Consider the following 16,088-nt stretch of genomic DNA (forward strand, 5'->3'; position numbering starts at 1 on the left):
TCACAGATGGTTCTGGTTGAGTCCCAGAGCCTTCTTACCTGGCCCTCAAGGGCTACGCCTCCTCACCAGTGTAGCCCCAGCTGAGGATATTGTCCAGGGTGCAGCATGCCCTGGGGACAGTCAGCACAAGTTCACTGCCGTGGTCACACGCTGGCTCCCTGAGCCATGTCATTAATGAAAATGTGCCTCTTTCAGAAGGTCAGGGATCAGAGTCAACTCTGGATGAGCAGGAATTACATGGAGGCAGGTGGAAGGGGAGGGAGTGGGACCAAGGGAGACCCGCTGGCAAGGCATGGAGGTGCAGGGTGGGCAAGGAAGAAAGTGGCAGAATTGGGGGGCTCCCCTCCTTTCTCAGCAGTTTGGCATCACCTGCTTTCCCATCTCATCTCTCCCGGCTCCCTTTACACCACCCCCTCTTGTCCCTCAGGGCTGGGCTTCCTTAGGAAAGAATTTGTCTTGACAACCAGGGATCTGGAATGCAAGTGGGTGGGGAGGCCTGGAGTGATGACAACTGCAGAATGAAGGGAAAAATGGTCTCATGAACACAGGACAGCACTCAGCCCACACCTCTTCAGTAGGTAAACCCTTTTAAGCTTGGCACTGGGCTGCAGAGAAGGGACTGGAACAGCTCACAGCTGTCTGCCAGGCCCGCTGCAGGGTGGCTCTTTGGAGAGCATTGACCACAGCACTAAGCAGCTCCATCCACCATGCGCCCTGGACACCTCTGGGCACTGCCAAGGTGGTGGGGGTGTGCGGATGAGGGAGCTTTCTATCCCAGGCCTATCAGGGCTTCTCCAAACAGTGCTGCTGTGGAGATTGCCTATTCTGCCTGTGGTATCTTCTCTTTTCTATCTCTGCTCTGCTTTCCTCCAGCACTGACATGAATTTCAGCAGGCTTGAAGCCTTGCTCTTGTATTTTCCTTATTCCAAAAAGTCTAAAGCTTCCAGAACTCTACAGACCTGGCAGTAAGAGGAATCATTCATTGAGCAATGAAGGGTGATCAAATCCTACAAAATCCTAGGTAATGGAGATGGACATGGAGGCATCTCCACATGCAGAGCTTAAAGTATGAAGATAGTCCTCATCTTCTGAGTGGCCTGGACCAAACTTCAGATGATGGCTGCCCAGCAAAGGCCATTGTGACCCCACAGAGCCCAGCACAGTAACCTACACATCATAGGAATGTCTGCTGAACCGAATTCAATCTGAATGGCATCAAATGGAACTTCACTTCTCTCCGGAAGGTAACAGGCCTTCGCTGAAGAGAGGACATGCATACTCTATGATGAACACACTTAATGAGGGAACCAGGGGTGGAGGCCCAAGAAACCTAACATTGGGAGAAAATTTTGTCTCCTTCCCTGGAAACTTCCTGCCTGCGGTCACAGGCCAGGAAGACAGATTCGGAAAACAGCAGTGATATCACTCACACTGCTTTTCATCAAGCACAGAGCAGTCATGGCATGTCGTCCCTCTGCCTGGAATACCCTCCTCTCTACTTCCTCTAACAAAATCCTGCTCAACTAAAGCATTTATGGATGAAACAATTTATGGGATTTACTGGAATCCAGAAATATTGGGGAGGTGGGAGAGGATGGGGACAGAGGAGAGAGTAAAAAATCAAATTGGCCACATGTTGACAATTAATGAAATATGATGGTAGGTATGGGAGGGTACGTTCTGTCATTCTCTCTATTTTGCGTATATTTGGAAATTTCCATAATAAAATTTTTTCTAAAATCTCGTACACACCCATAAAACCCAGTCAATCCTACCTTGTACATGAAAATTTCCTGACTACTCCCCAGTCATAGATTGGCCCCTCCCTAGTCATTCTAATGGCCTGGCCAGTGTTGGGCACGTAGCACAGTGCTTTACTGTAGCCACGTATTATGTATTTGTTTCATAGATTTTTCAGTTGCCTCTTAAATTTCACGGCAGAAAGGAGAAGATGGGAGAGCAACTATCATTTCATAAGGTCCTGTGTGGCATGTTTCTCATACATTCTTCTCCAGCACAAGGTTGGGCTCTCCCTGGATGTCTCACAAGTATTTGTTGGGTAACATGAAGGAACCATTAAGTAAACATCAGCACAACCATCTGCTGGCTAGTAGGCAGCCATCAAAGATAATGGAGAAGTTTCTAATGACATGGGGAATGATTAATGTTACAATGCTAAGTAAAAAAAAAATCAGAGGGGTGACGTCATAGGAATGGCGGCAGCAAGGTGGTCTTCTTGAGTTCTCCGGAACTTACCACAAATTGAACATCTATAATCCATCAAAGGACTTTCTGCTCATCACACAGAACAGCTAAGAGATTCACACTAGGATTAACTTGAATGTGGGCAAACCGGGCGAGCAGGGGAAAAGGGAAGGGAGCGGTGCAGAGATTCAGCATGCATCTGCGGCTGCCGGGACCTCAGGTCACAGAACAGAGATCACAAGAGCCAGGACACTTGTGGGACGCTCTTTCTCTGCGTCCCACAGCTGATCTCTCCTGTTGAGAGAGCAGCATATCCAGCATCCAGTGTTTGAGGCATTTATGGATGAGATCTCTACCTGGGCCCTAGGTGGGACAAAAAAGACTAAAGGCAAACCTGGGCCCCTCCCCCCACTCTCCCACAGCAATCCTACCCCCGCCCTTGCAGAGTCTCAAGCTGGCCCCTGAACTGAAGAGTAGTATCAGATTATAGAGGAGCTGTAGTGCTCAGGGCCTAGAAAAAGCCGCTTTACAGCTGTGACCTAGGGAAGAGGCTGGGAAGAGTTTGACACTACTGGGCTGGGAGACGGAAGACCCTCCCTTCCCAGCCCCCACCTTTTCTGGCCTGTAGCACAGGATACTTACAGCTACAGAGACACACACAGAGGTCAACAGCAGGTGGCAGAGGCAGCTCTAGGCGTTCAGCAGTTCAGAAATGTCATGCTTCCACACCACCCGGCAGAAGCAGTGCCCTAAGACTCAGGAGCCCTGGGCACAGGGAATACCCCCATGGCTGGCTGTGGTGCTCTCAGAGCACGTTATGTGCAGGAAAGAGCAGAAACTGCACTGACTTTGTAAAAACTACCATTCACACCCCACAGCCCCACTCATCTAGAACTGCAGTGCCAGGGACACTCTGGGCGCCAGGTGGCCGGCTCTGCCTCCACAAGACGCAGAGGACTCTTTGTACAGCAGAGGACAACCTGGAGATTGTTGGGTGGGCTTAAGCCAAGACTGGTGCTGCTTTTTTTTTCTTTTTTTTCTCTTTTGTATTTTTGATACTTTTGCCTGTGTTGAGTGTGGGTTATCGGTTGTTTTTACATGTGAGTGTATCTGGTTTTTCTTTTGCTGTTGTTGTTACTGTTGTTGTGCTTGGTAATTTGCTTTGTTCTGAAATTGCCCTACCAAGGCCCAGCTTAAGAGGCACAAGATTCAACATACCCAGAGGCCAACTTCAGACCAAACCAGAGTACTACCGGGTTTGACCTACAAGTGACACACCCCGAGGGAATTCTCTACAAGCACAAGAGGCCACAGGAGCCATGCCCCATCTGAGCAGTCAACCCTCACACAACAGCTCATCCACTACGGGCAGAGCCAATTCTCACAACTAGTCAGCCTAGGAGTCAATCACACCTACTGACAAGCCAAAAGCAATTAAAGCTGAACTTTAGCAGGAGAATACACACAACACAAGGGTCACCTTTGGAGCACATGCACAGGAGAATAGGGAAGTGGTGCAAGTCAAATATAAAGGACACATACTATATAAGATCACCCAGCAAAGACCAAGAACCCTAGGGGATCTACCTAATACATCGAAGCAAACACAGAGAGTCAGGCAGAATGGGGAAACAAAGAAACATGTCCCAAATAAAAGAACAGAAGAAACCTCCAGAATTGGAACCAAATGAAATAGAGGTAATCAACCTATCAGAGACAGAGTTCAGAACATTGATGGTAAGAATGTTTAAGGAGGAGCTTAGTGATGACATAAAGAAGGATACAGAAATCATAAAGAACAACCAGTTAGAACTAGAGAATACAATAACCAAAATAAAGAACTCACTTGAAGGAGTTACCATCAGGTTAAATGAGGCAGAGGATCGAATCAGCGATTTAGAAGACAAGTTAGCAGAAATCACCCAAGCGGAACAACAAAAAGAAAAAAGAATATAAAACAATGAAAATGATTTAAGAGACCTCCGGAATAACATCAAGCGCAACAACATGCGCATCATAGGAATACCAGAAGGTGAAGAGAGGAAGCAAGGGATTGAGAACATATTTGAAGTAATAATGACCAAAAACTTCCCTAACCTGATGAAGGAAACCGACATACAAGCCCAGGAAGTGCAGAGAGTTCCAACCAAGGTGAACCCAAACAGGCCCACACCAAGACACATTATAGTTAAAATGGCAAAGGTTAAAGACAAAGAGAGAATCCTAAAAGCAGCAAGAGAAAGACAGCAGGTTACATACAAGACTGTCAAATCACTTTTCACAGAAATTTTGCAGGCCAGAAGGGAGTGGCAGGAGGTATTCAAAGTGATGAAAAACAAAGTCCTACAACCTAGATTGCTTTATCCAGCAAGGCTATCATTTAAAATTGAAGGAGAGATACAGAGCTTCCCAGAAAAGAATAAGCTAAAGGAATTCATTACCACCAAGCCAGCAATGCAGGAAATGTTAAAAGGGCTTCTGTAAACAGAAGAAAGATGAAAACAATCTAACTAATGAAGACCAGAAATACAAATAACAAAATGGCAATAACTCTGTACCTATCAATAATCACTTTAAATGTAAATGGATTAAATACTCCAATCAAAAGACATAGGGTGGCTGAGTGGATAAGAAAAGACCCTTGCATATGCTATATACAAGAAACTCCCCTCAGATCAAAAGACACACGCAGGCTGAAAGTGAAGGGTTGGAGTAAGATATTTCATGCAAATGGAAATGAGAAAAAAGCTGGAGTTGCAATACTTATTTCTGACAAAATAGACTTTAAAATGAAGAATATATTAAAAGAAAAGATGGGCACTATATAATAATAAAGGGATCGATCCGACAAGAGGACATAACCCTAGTAAACATCGATGCACCCAACATAGGAGCACCTAAATATATAAAACAGATATTGACTGACATAAAGACAGAGATCAACAGTAACACTATCATAGTAGGGGACTTCAGCACACCTCTGACAACAAGTGACAGGTCCTCCAGATGAAAAATAAATATGGAAACAGTGGCCTTAAATGACACGTTGGACCAGTTGGATTTAATCGATATTTTCAGAGCACTTCACCCCAAAGCTGCAGAATACACATTCTTCTCAAGCGCACATGGAACCTTTTCCAAGATAGACCACATGTTAGGCCACAAAACAAGTCTCAATAAATTTAAGAAAATTGAAATCATACCAAGTGTCTTCTCTGACCACAGTGCTATGAAATTAGAAGTCAACTACAGGAAAAAAACTGGAAGACACACAAATAAATGGAGGTTGAATAACATGTTACTAAATAATGAATGGATCAACAATGAAATCAAGGAAGAAATCAAAAGATATCTCAAGACAAATGAAAATGAAAACACAATGACCCAAAATCTATGGCATGCATCAAAAGCAGTTCTAAGAGGGAAATTCATAGCAATGCAGGCCTACCTAAAGAAACAAGAAAAATCATGAATCAACAGTTTATCCTTACACTTAAGACATCTGGGAAAAGAACAGCAAAATAAGCCCAAAGGGAGTACAAGGAAGGAGATAATAAAGATCAGAGCAGAAATAAATGAAATAGAGACCAAAACAAACAAACAAAAGATCAATGACTCCAAGAGCTGGTTTTTTGAGAAGATAAACAAAATTGACAAACCATTAGCCAGACTCATCAAAAGAGAGAGAGAGAGGACCCAAATTAATAAAATCAGAAATGAAAGAGGAGTGAGAACAGACACCACAGAAATACAAAAAATTTTAAGTAATTACTATGAGCAACTATATGCCAACAAATTAGACAGTCTGGAAGAAGTGGACAATTTTCTAGAAGTATACAACCTTGCAAGGCTAACTCAAGAAGAAACGGAAAACCTGAATAGATTGATTACTACCAAGGAAATAGAATCAGTAATCAACAGGCTCCCAACAAACAAAAGCCCTGGACTAGATGGCTTTACAGCGGAATTTTACAAAACATTCAAAAAAAATTATCACCTATTTTCCTCAAACTATGCCAAAAAATCCAGAAGGAGGGAAGGCTCCCAAACACTTTTTACGAGGCCACTATCACCCTGATCCCAAAATCAAACAGAGACATTACATAAAAAGAAAACTACAGGCTGATATCCCTAATGAGCATAGATGCAAAAATCCTCAACAAAATATTAGCAAACAGAATTCAGTAATGCATGAAAAAGATCATACACCATGATCAAGTGGGATTCATTCCTGGTATGCAGGGTTGGTTCAACATCCACAAATCAATTATTGTGATACACCACATTAACAAAATAAAAAATAAAAATCATATGATCATATCAATAGATGCAGAAAAAGCATTCAACAAAATCCAGCAGCCATTTATGATAAAAACTCTTAAGAAAGTGGGAATAGAGGGACCATATCTCAACATAATAAAGGCCATATATGATAAACCCACAATATCATACTCAATGGGGAAAAGCTAAAACCATTTTCCTTAAGATCAGGAACAAGGCAAGGTTGCCCACTTTCTCCACTTCCATTCAACATAGTTCTGGAAGTTCTAGCCTCAGCAATTGGACAAGAAAAAGAAATAAAAAGCGTCCAAATTTGTAAGGAGGAAGTAAACTTGTCATTATATGCAGATGACATGATACTATATATAGAGAACCCCAAAGACTCCACCAAAAATTTATCAGAACTGATAAATGAATTTAGTAAAGTAGCAGGATACAAAATTAATGTTCAGAAATCAGTTGCATTTGTATATACCAATAATAAAATATCAGAAGGAGAAATTAAGAAAACAGTCCCATTTACAATTGCTTCAAAGACTGTAAAATATCTAGGAATACATTTAACCAAAGAGCTAAAAGACCTGTACTCAGAAAATTATAAGACACTGAAGAAAGAAATTAAAGAAGACACAAATAGATGGAAGCACATACCATGCTCATGGATAGGAAGAATTAATATCGTTAAAATGCCCATACTGCCTAAGGCAATATACAGATTCAACGCAATTCCTATCAAACTGCCAAGGACATTTTTCACTGAAATAGAACATATAATCCTAAAATTTATATGGAACCATAAAAGACCCCAGATAGCCTTGGCAATTTTGAAAAATAAGAACAAAGTGAGAGGTATAATGATACCTGACATCAAATTATACCACAAGGCTATAGTAATCAAAACAGCATGGTACTGGCATAAAAACAGATACATAGATCAATGGAACAGAATAGAGAGCCCAGAAATAAATCCATGTCTATATGGTCATTTAATCTACGACAATGGAAGCAAGAATTTATGGTGGGGTAAAGACAGTCTATTCAATAAATGGTGCTGGGAAACCTGGACAGACACATGCAAAAAAATGAAGCTGGACCACCTCCTTACACCATATACAAGAATAAATTCAAAATGGATTAAAGACTTAAATGTAAGATCTGAAACCATAAAACTCCTAGAAGAAAATATAGGAAGAAAGTTTACAGACATTACCCGGAGTAAGATTTTTACTGATATATCCCCTCGGGCAAGGGAAGTAAGAGAAAAAATAAACATGGGATTATGTCAAACTAAAAATTTTTTCACAGCTAAGGAAACCATCAATAAAACAAAAAGGGAGCGTACTGAATGGGAGAAGATATTTGTCAATGATATATCTGATAAGGGGTTAATATCCAAAATTTATTTTTAAAAAAAACTCATTCAACTCAACACCAAAAAAAAAAAAAAAAAATCCAATTAAAGTAATGGGCAGAGGACATGAAGAGACATTTTCCTAAAGAGGACATACAGATGGCAAACAGACATATGAAAAAAGGCTCAATCTCACTAATCATTAGAGAAATGCAACAAAAACCACAATAAGATACCACCTCACTCCGGTCAGAATCAGTCAGAATGTCTATCAGTAAATCAGCAAACAAGTGCTGGCGAAGATGTGGAGAAAAGGGAACCCTCGTGCACTGTTGGTGGGATTGCAGATTGGTGCAGCCATTATGGAAAACAGTATGGAGGTATCTCGAACAATTGAAAATGGAACTAACTTATGAACCAGCAATTCCACTCTTGGGTATCTATCCAGAGAATTCCAAAATGCTAATTTTAAAAAAATCTATGCACCCCTATGTTTATTGCAGCACTATACACAATAGCCAAGACATGGAAACAACAGAAATGCCCATCGGTAGATGACTGGATTAAGAAACTGTGGTACATTTATACAATGGAGTATTTTGCAGCCATAAAGAAGAACGAAATCTTACCATTTGCAGCGATATGGATGCACTGAGAGAACATTATGCTAAGTGAAATAAATCAGACAGAGAAAGACAAACACCATATGATCTCACTTATATGTGGAATCTAAAGAATAGAATAAATGAAGTAACTAATCAGGAACAGTCTCAGAGACATAGAGGAAAATCTGAGGGTTGCTAGATGGGAGGGAGGGTGGTGATAAGGGAGAAGGTGAGGGGATTAGAAAGTACAGTCAGTAACCACAAGATTGCCACGGGATCACAAAAGTCAGTTTGGGGAATATAATCAATAATGTTGTAAAGATTTTGTAGGGTATCCAATGGACACTTGTCTTATTAGGGAGACCACTTCATGGACGGTATAGATGCCTGGTCATTGCGCTGTACACCTGAAGCTGAAGCTGAATAATAATGAATGTCAACTATAATTTAATGTATATATAGTCACAAGCAGTGGAGTACAGCATATGGAATAGAGACAGTGGAAATGTAACAGCTGTGTGTGATGTCAGAGGGGTAGTGGATAGGGGGAGGGAGGTTATCACTTTGTGAGGGGTATAAATGATAAATGTCTAACTATTACAGTGTTTTGTACATGTGAAACTAATAAAAAAGAACAATCAAAGTACAAAATCATATATATGGTATGATCTTCACTCTATAAAAACCACTAGCAAAAAGACTGGGTAGATCTCAAAATATGGGAGGTTGTGTTTTTTTTTTCTTTTTTTTATATTTTCAAAATGTGGTTTAACATCGTATATAACAGGAGTCTGCAAACTTTTTCTGTAAGGCGCCAGATAGTAAATATTTTCAGTTTTGCAGGCCATACTGTCTCTGTCACACCACTGTAGCTGGGAAGCGACCATAAGACAATATGTAAATGATGGGTGTCGCTGTGTACCAGTACAACTTTATTTACAGAAACAGGTGGTGGGCTGGATTTGTCTCCTGACCACTCATAGCTTGCTGACCTCCGATATCTGACTTTATAATCAGAGAAAAAAAGTTATTTAAGTTCTATTAAATGTGTATTCCTTGGCTCTAAGACGTCGATACTATGAGTAATAGAGCACACGTAGAGCAGAAAGCTTACAGCCATGCTTTATTCTGGTATCCTTGCATCAGAAAACACTAGAAATTGAAAGTCATAAATTAGTGAATATGAGAATGAAAATTCTATGCTGGGTAGAGGAGTAAAAATTCACAATACCAATAATTAATACAAAATTTATCTCTGTCTTTACGCCTAATATATTTCATTTATTTAGATTTTTTTGTGTCTTCTAATAAAGTTTTCTATTTTTAGAGACCTCTCAGAAATCTGTTATTTTTAAAACATAATTTAGGATGAAGAGAAAAAGTTAAACTCTCTTGTTTTTTTCTTTCAGATTTTCTGAAGCAAAGGCCCTGGGAGAAAATATAAATGAAGCAAGAAGTAAAATTGGTAAGCAGATGATATTCTGTAAGCCTATTTCACAGACCATTTTCCTGGTGAAAATCAGGTCACGATGTGCCTCCAAATAGCCATGGAGCCTAGTTTCTGGAGAGCCCTGCCAAGGGCGCTGCTTTGAGAGTACCTTTCCTTGGAAGTGTGTCATCCCTACCCTCATCCATCAGGAAAAGCAATTTCTTTTCTCTAGAACTTGACCTTTTCATCCTCATGCAGGCCTGAGCTCTAGCATCACAATGAGAAAGTTTTGCTTTTCCCTGGTATTTTTCAGCAATAGCTCAGCTAGTCATAACCACACGATTACAGTGACATTTCATATTTTCAAGTGCTATGAAACACTTTTACACTTCCCAAATCTTATACTTAGCATTTGGGGCACATTTTTCAGTGCTGTTCAGTAAGCCAGTGGGAGGAGTGGCTTTTTAGAGCTACTGTGCCTTCTTCCCAGGGCACAGGCTGCTGAGCAGGGCTCTTCCACATAGGTGAGCATCCCGGGAAGGGTGAGGTTAAGTTAGCAAGAGGCAAACGCAACAAAAGCGTGCCTCGTATCTTTGTTTAAGTGAGAGGAAAATGCATCTTTCTTTCCAAGCCAGAAGACACATGGAGATTGAGCTCCCAGCCTGGGGCAGCTTTGCAGAGGGCATCTGTGTACCTTTGCCACTGCAACAGGGAAGGCAGAAGTTACCTACCTGTTCACAGGTGACTCCATAAGTCCCTCTGACCCCACCTTCCTCGCTTCATAAATGAGGACAGAGCAAAAGCCACTCCCTTTTGGCTTTTTCTACAAAATATTGAAAATCATGATAACCTCAGGTCGTTTCTGTTGAGGAAACAGGCTCTCTGTGTTCTCTTCATTGGCCTGAATGGAAAGGGCTGAGGCAGCCAGGCCCTGGGCCATTCCCAGCACCAGGCTGAGAACCACGAGAGGCTTAGAGATTCTTAACCAAAAGTCCAGAATTGTGGATCGGGGAGACGGCACCTTTGCTCTCACTAACCTCTACCTACCATTTAACATTACCTTCCGTGATGAATGTGGGCAGCAGAACGAGCAGCACCTGTGACCAGTGGAAATGACAGACATTTTCATGTCACAGCACAATTGGCAGACATCCTAAAATGTCTTTTATGCTTATCAGTACTTCAAAACTACAGCAGTTATGATACTCACCATTACATCTGATTGTTTAATACGTTTATATAAAAGCACACAGGTATTTCTCTATCACAAAGTGTTTTCAGTTTTTGATAACTCTTTCAATATAATTGGTTTCTCATAAAACCCTATGTAAAACTCCTTTCTTGGCCTGGATCCCCAAGCCCCCCTGAAACTTCATGAAAAGAATTGGGGGTTAGGAGTGTGTGCATTTTTCTGGAGATAATATTCATAGTTTACCTGCTCAAAGGGATCAGTGACCAAGAGCATTAAGGAAATTGATTCTACTAGACCTATACCCCATCAACACGCCAGGGCTTCAGGTAGGAAAGCAGACACCCTGCTGAGAAGCAGCCCAGTCCCAGGGCGGAGCTGTACTGGCCTACCTGGCTGGGTGGCCTGGGACGGCAGGAGGGAAGGAGAGAGGGAGGGAGGGAAGAGGACACAGTCTTCAGGGGAGCTGCAGCCAACTTCTCAACTTCATCTGACTCAAAGGACCCAATGGTCTGTTTTCATTCCTGGGAGAAAAGAGGGAAAGACCTTTTATAAGTTGCTTCTCCACAAAAAGTAATAGAAGGTTTTGCTCTTGAAAAATATCTAACTGTCTAAACCAAAATAAAACTCTTCCAACATTAATGAACTAGATGACTGATGGAGGGCACCAACGGCCTGTGCTAATATGCTTCGCTTTTCACTCTGAGTACATCGGGTTGTGGTCACAAAGAATTCTAAATTGTCCATCATTTTGGTGCAATGACGTATGTCGATGGGCCCAGTCTGTCACATTCTTGAGCTCAGGCAAGTTGGAGGCTGCCCTAAGACCCACCTTCTAGCTACTTGTCTTTCAAATGTGCTCTTGATCCAAGGGGACCCAGGTGAGTGGACCTCCGAGACTCAGCGCCATCACTGAACACTCCCCTCATGGTGCTTGAGCACAGGGACTAGCCCACCATCGCTGCATGTCAGACACAAGGTGAAGACTAAGGAGTCAGAAGGTGGAACTTGTACACATATTTAAAATTCCCAAGCAACCTTGAAGGAAACTGAATTTATGACATTACTGAATCATAAAGCTTTAATTTCTTCCTAGGAAGAAATTAAATCAAGTGTAATTTTCAGTCCCCAGTGAGTCCTTTAGTGAATCTCAGAGTCCGGAGGTGGGAGCGTGGCACAGATGGACCATTGTACTCCTGGGATGAGACCCCGCGTCGCTCCTGCCTCTGGAGCCCGAGGCAGAAACGAAAAGCTGTGGGGTGTACGTGGATCTGGCCTGCAGACAGGAAATGAAAGCTGTATGTGTGAACTGCACATCAGCGAGCCCACAGGTGTAACGTTTAGGTTGCCACTGTCTTCTCAGATCATTGAGTTTTCCTCTGACATTATCATCTAGAGCGGCCATTTGAGTTTCATTCTCAAAAATCCCTAGAAGACTCAATTCAGTAGTGACCACATACTATCAATTTTTACATGGTATAGTCAGTAAATCTAAAACTTCCACATTATTTTCTTTTCTTATAATAAGACAACCCAAATTAGGTACATAAACTCTTGCCACAAAATCCTTTTTTGTCCTTTTCTGTACATCATTTCTCTCAGTCCTGATGTTTAAACAAGTTGAGATCAGAAATGGAAGAAATAACCAATTTAGAATCTCCAAAAAATATATATATATAGAATCTCTGTTTCCATAGGAGAGGCATTTTCATTGTATGTGCCTGTCCCATACGTAAGAGTGTTCAGGATGCTTTTCATCATATGGGCTGTGTTTTGAATATGTTCATGTAACCCTGATTCCATCACATTTCTAAAAAAGCCATAGAGCCCAAACTATGGGAAAAGAAATAGACTGCTTTGGCGGCAGTGGCACAGAGCAGGCCATTTTTCACTTATTAGAATTCTGGCCTTAGTTTTTCTACATCAGTGTGCTACCCCTGGCAGCATTATCGTTGGCAGCAAAGGACAATGAATGACTGTTCCTTGGCATAAGGCCCGCTCCTCGACCAGTCCAGGAACCAGCTGCTTTGGAGGCAGGAGAGAGGGTTTGACTGACACCTCTTGGCCCCTCTTCATCCTCCATAGACCCCTCCAGGCCTAAATGAAAACTAACATCACAAGATGCTGCACAGAAGGGTTTTCACTAGTGAGCAAATCCATGATCAATTCAAAAATCACAGGAAATGTCACAGAAGTAACTGTTAGTGAGAGGTGAAGAAAAAGTGACAAACACTAGAAAAGCTAACAAAACATTCTGAAAGTTTTTATTCTCCTATTCCAAATTCAAAAAAGGACCCCAACCCACCACCTGAGCAATAACGTTTATTAAAACTTTCTCTCATACATTTGGGATTGGAGAAAATCAGATCTGGGTCTCCATCAGCAGAATAAATAGGACTGTTTTTCAGTTTTGTGCCTTTTCTGTCCTTTAATCTTCCTCTGAGATTTACTTCTAGACCTATCTGCACATGTTGGCTTCTAGTATCTCATCATGGAGTAAGGGAAAGATGACATCCAGGTCATTTTGCTAGATTACGAAGACCTGAATCAAGTATATTCTTTTGTTACTGTTTGTCACCAGCTCCAAATAACAACCACATCAACAACAACCTCACCATGTACTGAGTATTGCCAAGAGCTTGACATATGTGATCTCGTTTAATCCTCACAGAGAAGGACTGTTCCCTATATGGGGTATCACCATATGGCATATATTCTAAGCTACACAATTTTTACAGTCTTAACACCGCAAATCAGGATGCATTTGCCCATCCCACTTGGCTATTTATTCATATTTTAAAAACCTCTGTAATGAGGATGAGTCTTACAGCTGATGTAGTCTAGATTCTATAAAATAATGATAATACCATTATTTTTGCAGATTAAAAAATGGAGTTTCAGTGAGGTGACATAATATGTGCCCAAGCTGCAATTAAAATCCATTTCTGTCCAACTCCAGAACTTTCAAACACAGCATACTATCGCCATAAATTCAGGTTTATTTGACTCTGACATTTTCTTCTGCATTTAAATTTTTACTAAGCTGTTCCTCAGTTTTCCTGACTATTTGGCCTTCATCGTATATGACATGCGCAACAACAGGCTCAAACAGGACCCCAGCTCATGCACACATGGCCCAAGAAGATTAAAGGGGTCTTCGTAACGTGATTAATGACAGGTCATCTTTGCACAATGGGGTCAGTCGTAGCGGCGAGTGGGGTCTGACACCCAGCCCGCCCTTGCTCTCCACTCCACATTGCACCTGTCCTTAGGAAGGGGCATCTTTTTCTAGTTGGCAGGAAGGTGCACTATGGGCTGGCAGCAGCCCTGGTGGGATTCTGTGTGCCACGTGGATGTCAACCATCATTTTCAGTGGTTTGGAAAACAGAAGGGTTGTTATTTTCAGACTGTATACAACCCCAACTTAGTGGGTCCACTGATGCTTCAGAAAACATAAGAGAATTCAGAACTTAAAACTTAGATGAGGTTTAGTATGAATAGGTGTAAAGAAGTACTTACGCTTAAATACCAAAGCCAGCACAGAAAAGGCCTAGGGAAAGCCTAATGAAGGGCAGGCATAGAAGTCATCAGGACCACAAAATAAAAATGTGTTACCATAAAGTGAAAAAATACTGTATTCTCGAAACTAAGAAATGCAAAAGTCAAGACATCACCCTTTCGCTCTGCCCAGCATTTCCAAGCCTACGTTGCATGTATTTCCTTGGTAACGTCTACAGTGACTCTCTACAAAAGAGATGGTTCAGAGAAAAGCATGTAAAGCGATGATGAAAAAAAGTTACAAAGTAGATTTTTACTTTATTAAGTGATTCAACACATGTTTATTTTAATAACAAGCTCTGGTTGAGCATTAGAGTAGTTCCTTTGATTTTTTTAAAAATTATACTTGTCAGAATGATTCAGTTCATTTGTGCTCAATTTGTATTGGTCAGGATGTTTGGCTGTAAGCATAAAAGGAAATTTATTGTCTCATATAACTAGGAAATCCAAGGAGTACAGTTGGCTTCAAATTCTCCTCCTTCTCCTCCCACTCCCCGTGCCCCACCCCTCTCTGCCTCCCCTTTTTCTCCTTCCATCTCTCAATTCTACTTGATGAGGTTCTCTGATAGCCTCTCCCCCTTTGGTGGCACAGTGCCCCTGATAGCTGCAAGTTTACATGACCTATAGAATTCATAATCCCAGTAAAAGGGATCTTTCCCAACAGTGTCGGCAAAAGTGCCCGGAGGGAGGAATGATTGGGCTGGCTTAGGTCATGTGCACATCTCTGACACAATCCCTACATCCAGGGGAATGAAACATCTGCTTGGCTGGGCATAGGCCCACTCCTGGGGGGGATGCTTAGCCCACCTGCACCACTGAACAAGATTTTCAAAGAATCGAAGAGGTATCTTTCTCCAAAGGAAGAAATGCTGAGCAGAAAACAACCATGTTCACTGCAGACCTTTTAGAAATCTATCTGTGATCTGAAATGAGAAATCTATAAAGGAGTAGTAGATAGTTCTTAAGAGGAAAAAAAAACAGACTAATTTATCCTCAGAAAAAAGAAAGCTGTGAATGGGGAACTTAAAAACTGGTTTTAAGTACAGGCTCTTCTGCTCTAATGGAATAAATGCAAAATTACATGCTAAAAACTAACAGGGATTGTAGGAAAATTAAGATTGGGAAGACCATGCAACTTTATAACTAGCACTCTAACAAACCAATTCCAATTCCAATAAAAAATCGTGATATAAAAAGACGTGAAATTCCTAACACATAAAGAAACACTATACGAAACACCAGAATTTTTGTCTTCCAAATGGAGGCTATCGGGAGAGAAGAGGGCGCAAGGAATGCTTGAGGCGCAGTGTCATGGAGACACAGACAACACACGAAAGCTGGGAAGAGCCACCCAATAAGAAAGATTCTCTTCTAAGAGCACTGGCCACACGGGACCAAGGCAAGGAATGTGGGAAGAAGGGCCCGGTGTACATTCCTATGCTTCCCCATAGCCTGCGGAGCTCAGCTCT

General features: G+C 41.6%; 1 protein-coding gene and 1 long non-coding RNA gene across 4 annotated transcripts in view; one reads left to right on the forward strand and one right to left on the reverse strand.

Moving 5' to 3' along the window:
• KIF6 (kinesin family member 6) overlaps positions 1 to 16,088 on the forward strand; it is a 408,069-nt gene that overhangs the window by 300,172 nt on the left and 91,809 nt on the right. For both annotated transcript variants that reach the window (XM_074332873.1, XM_074332874.1), the window contains one exon: positions 9,853 to 9,908. In XM_074332873.1, coding sequence (XP_074188974.1) covers positions 9,853 to 9,908 — 56 coding nt within the window. The remainder of the gene's footprint in view (positions 1 to 9,852; positions 9,909 to 16,088) is intronic.
• LOC141571641 (uncharacterized) overlaps positions 1 to 16,088 on the reverse strand; it is a 72,743-nt gene that overhangs the window by 36,752 nt on the left and 19,903 nt on the right. For both annotated transcript variants that reach the window (XR_012496571.1, XR_012496570.1), the window contains one exon: positions 11,454 to 11,585. This is a non-coding gene — a long non-coding RNA (uncharacterized LOC141571641). The remainder of the gene's footprint in view (positions 1 to 11,453; positions 11,586 to 16,088) is intronic.

Source organism: Rhinolophus sinicus, linkage group LG05 (assembly GCF_036562045.2).
Source record: "Rhinolophus sinicus isolate RSC01 linkage group LG05, ASM3656204v1, whole genome shotgun sequence".
Lineage (NCBI taxonomy): Eukaryota > Metazoa > Chordata > Mammalia > Chiroptera > Rhinolophidae > Rhinolophus > Rhinolophus sinicus.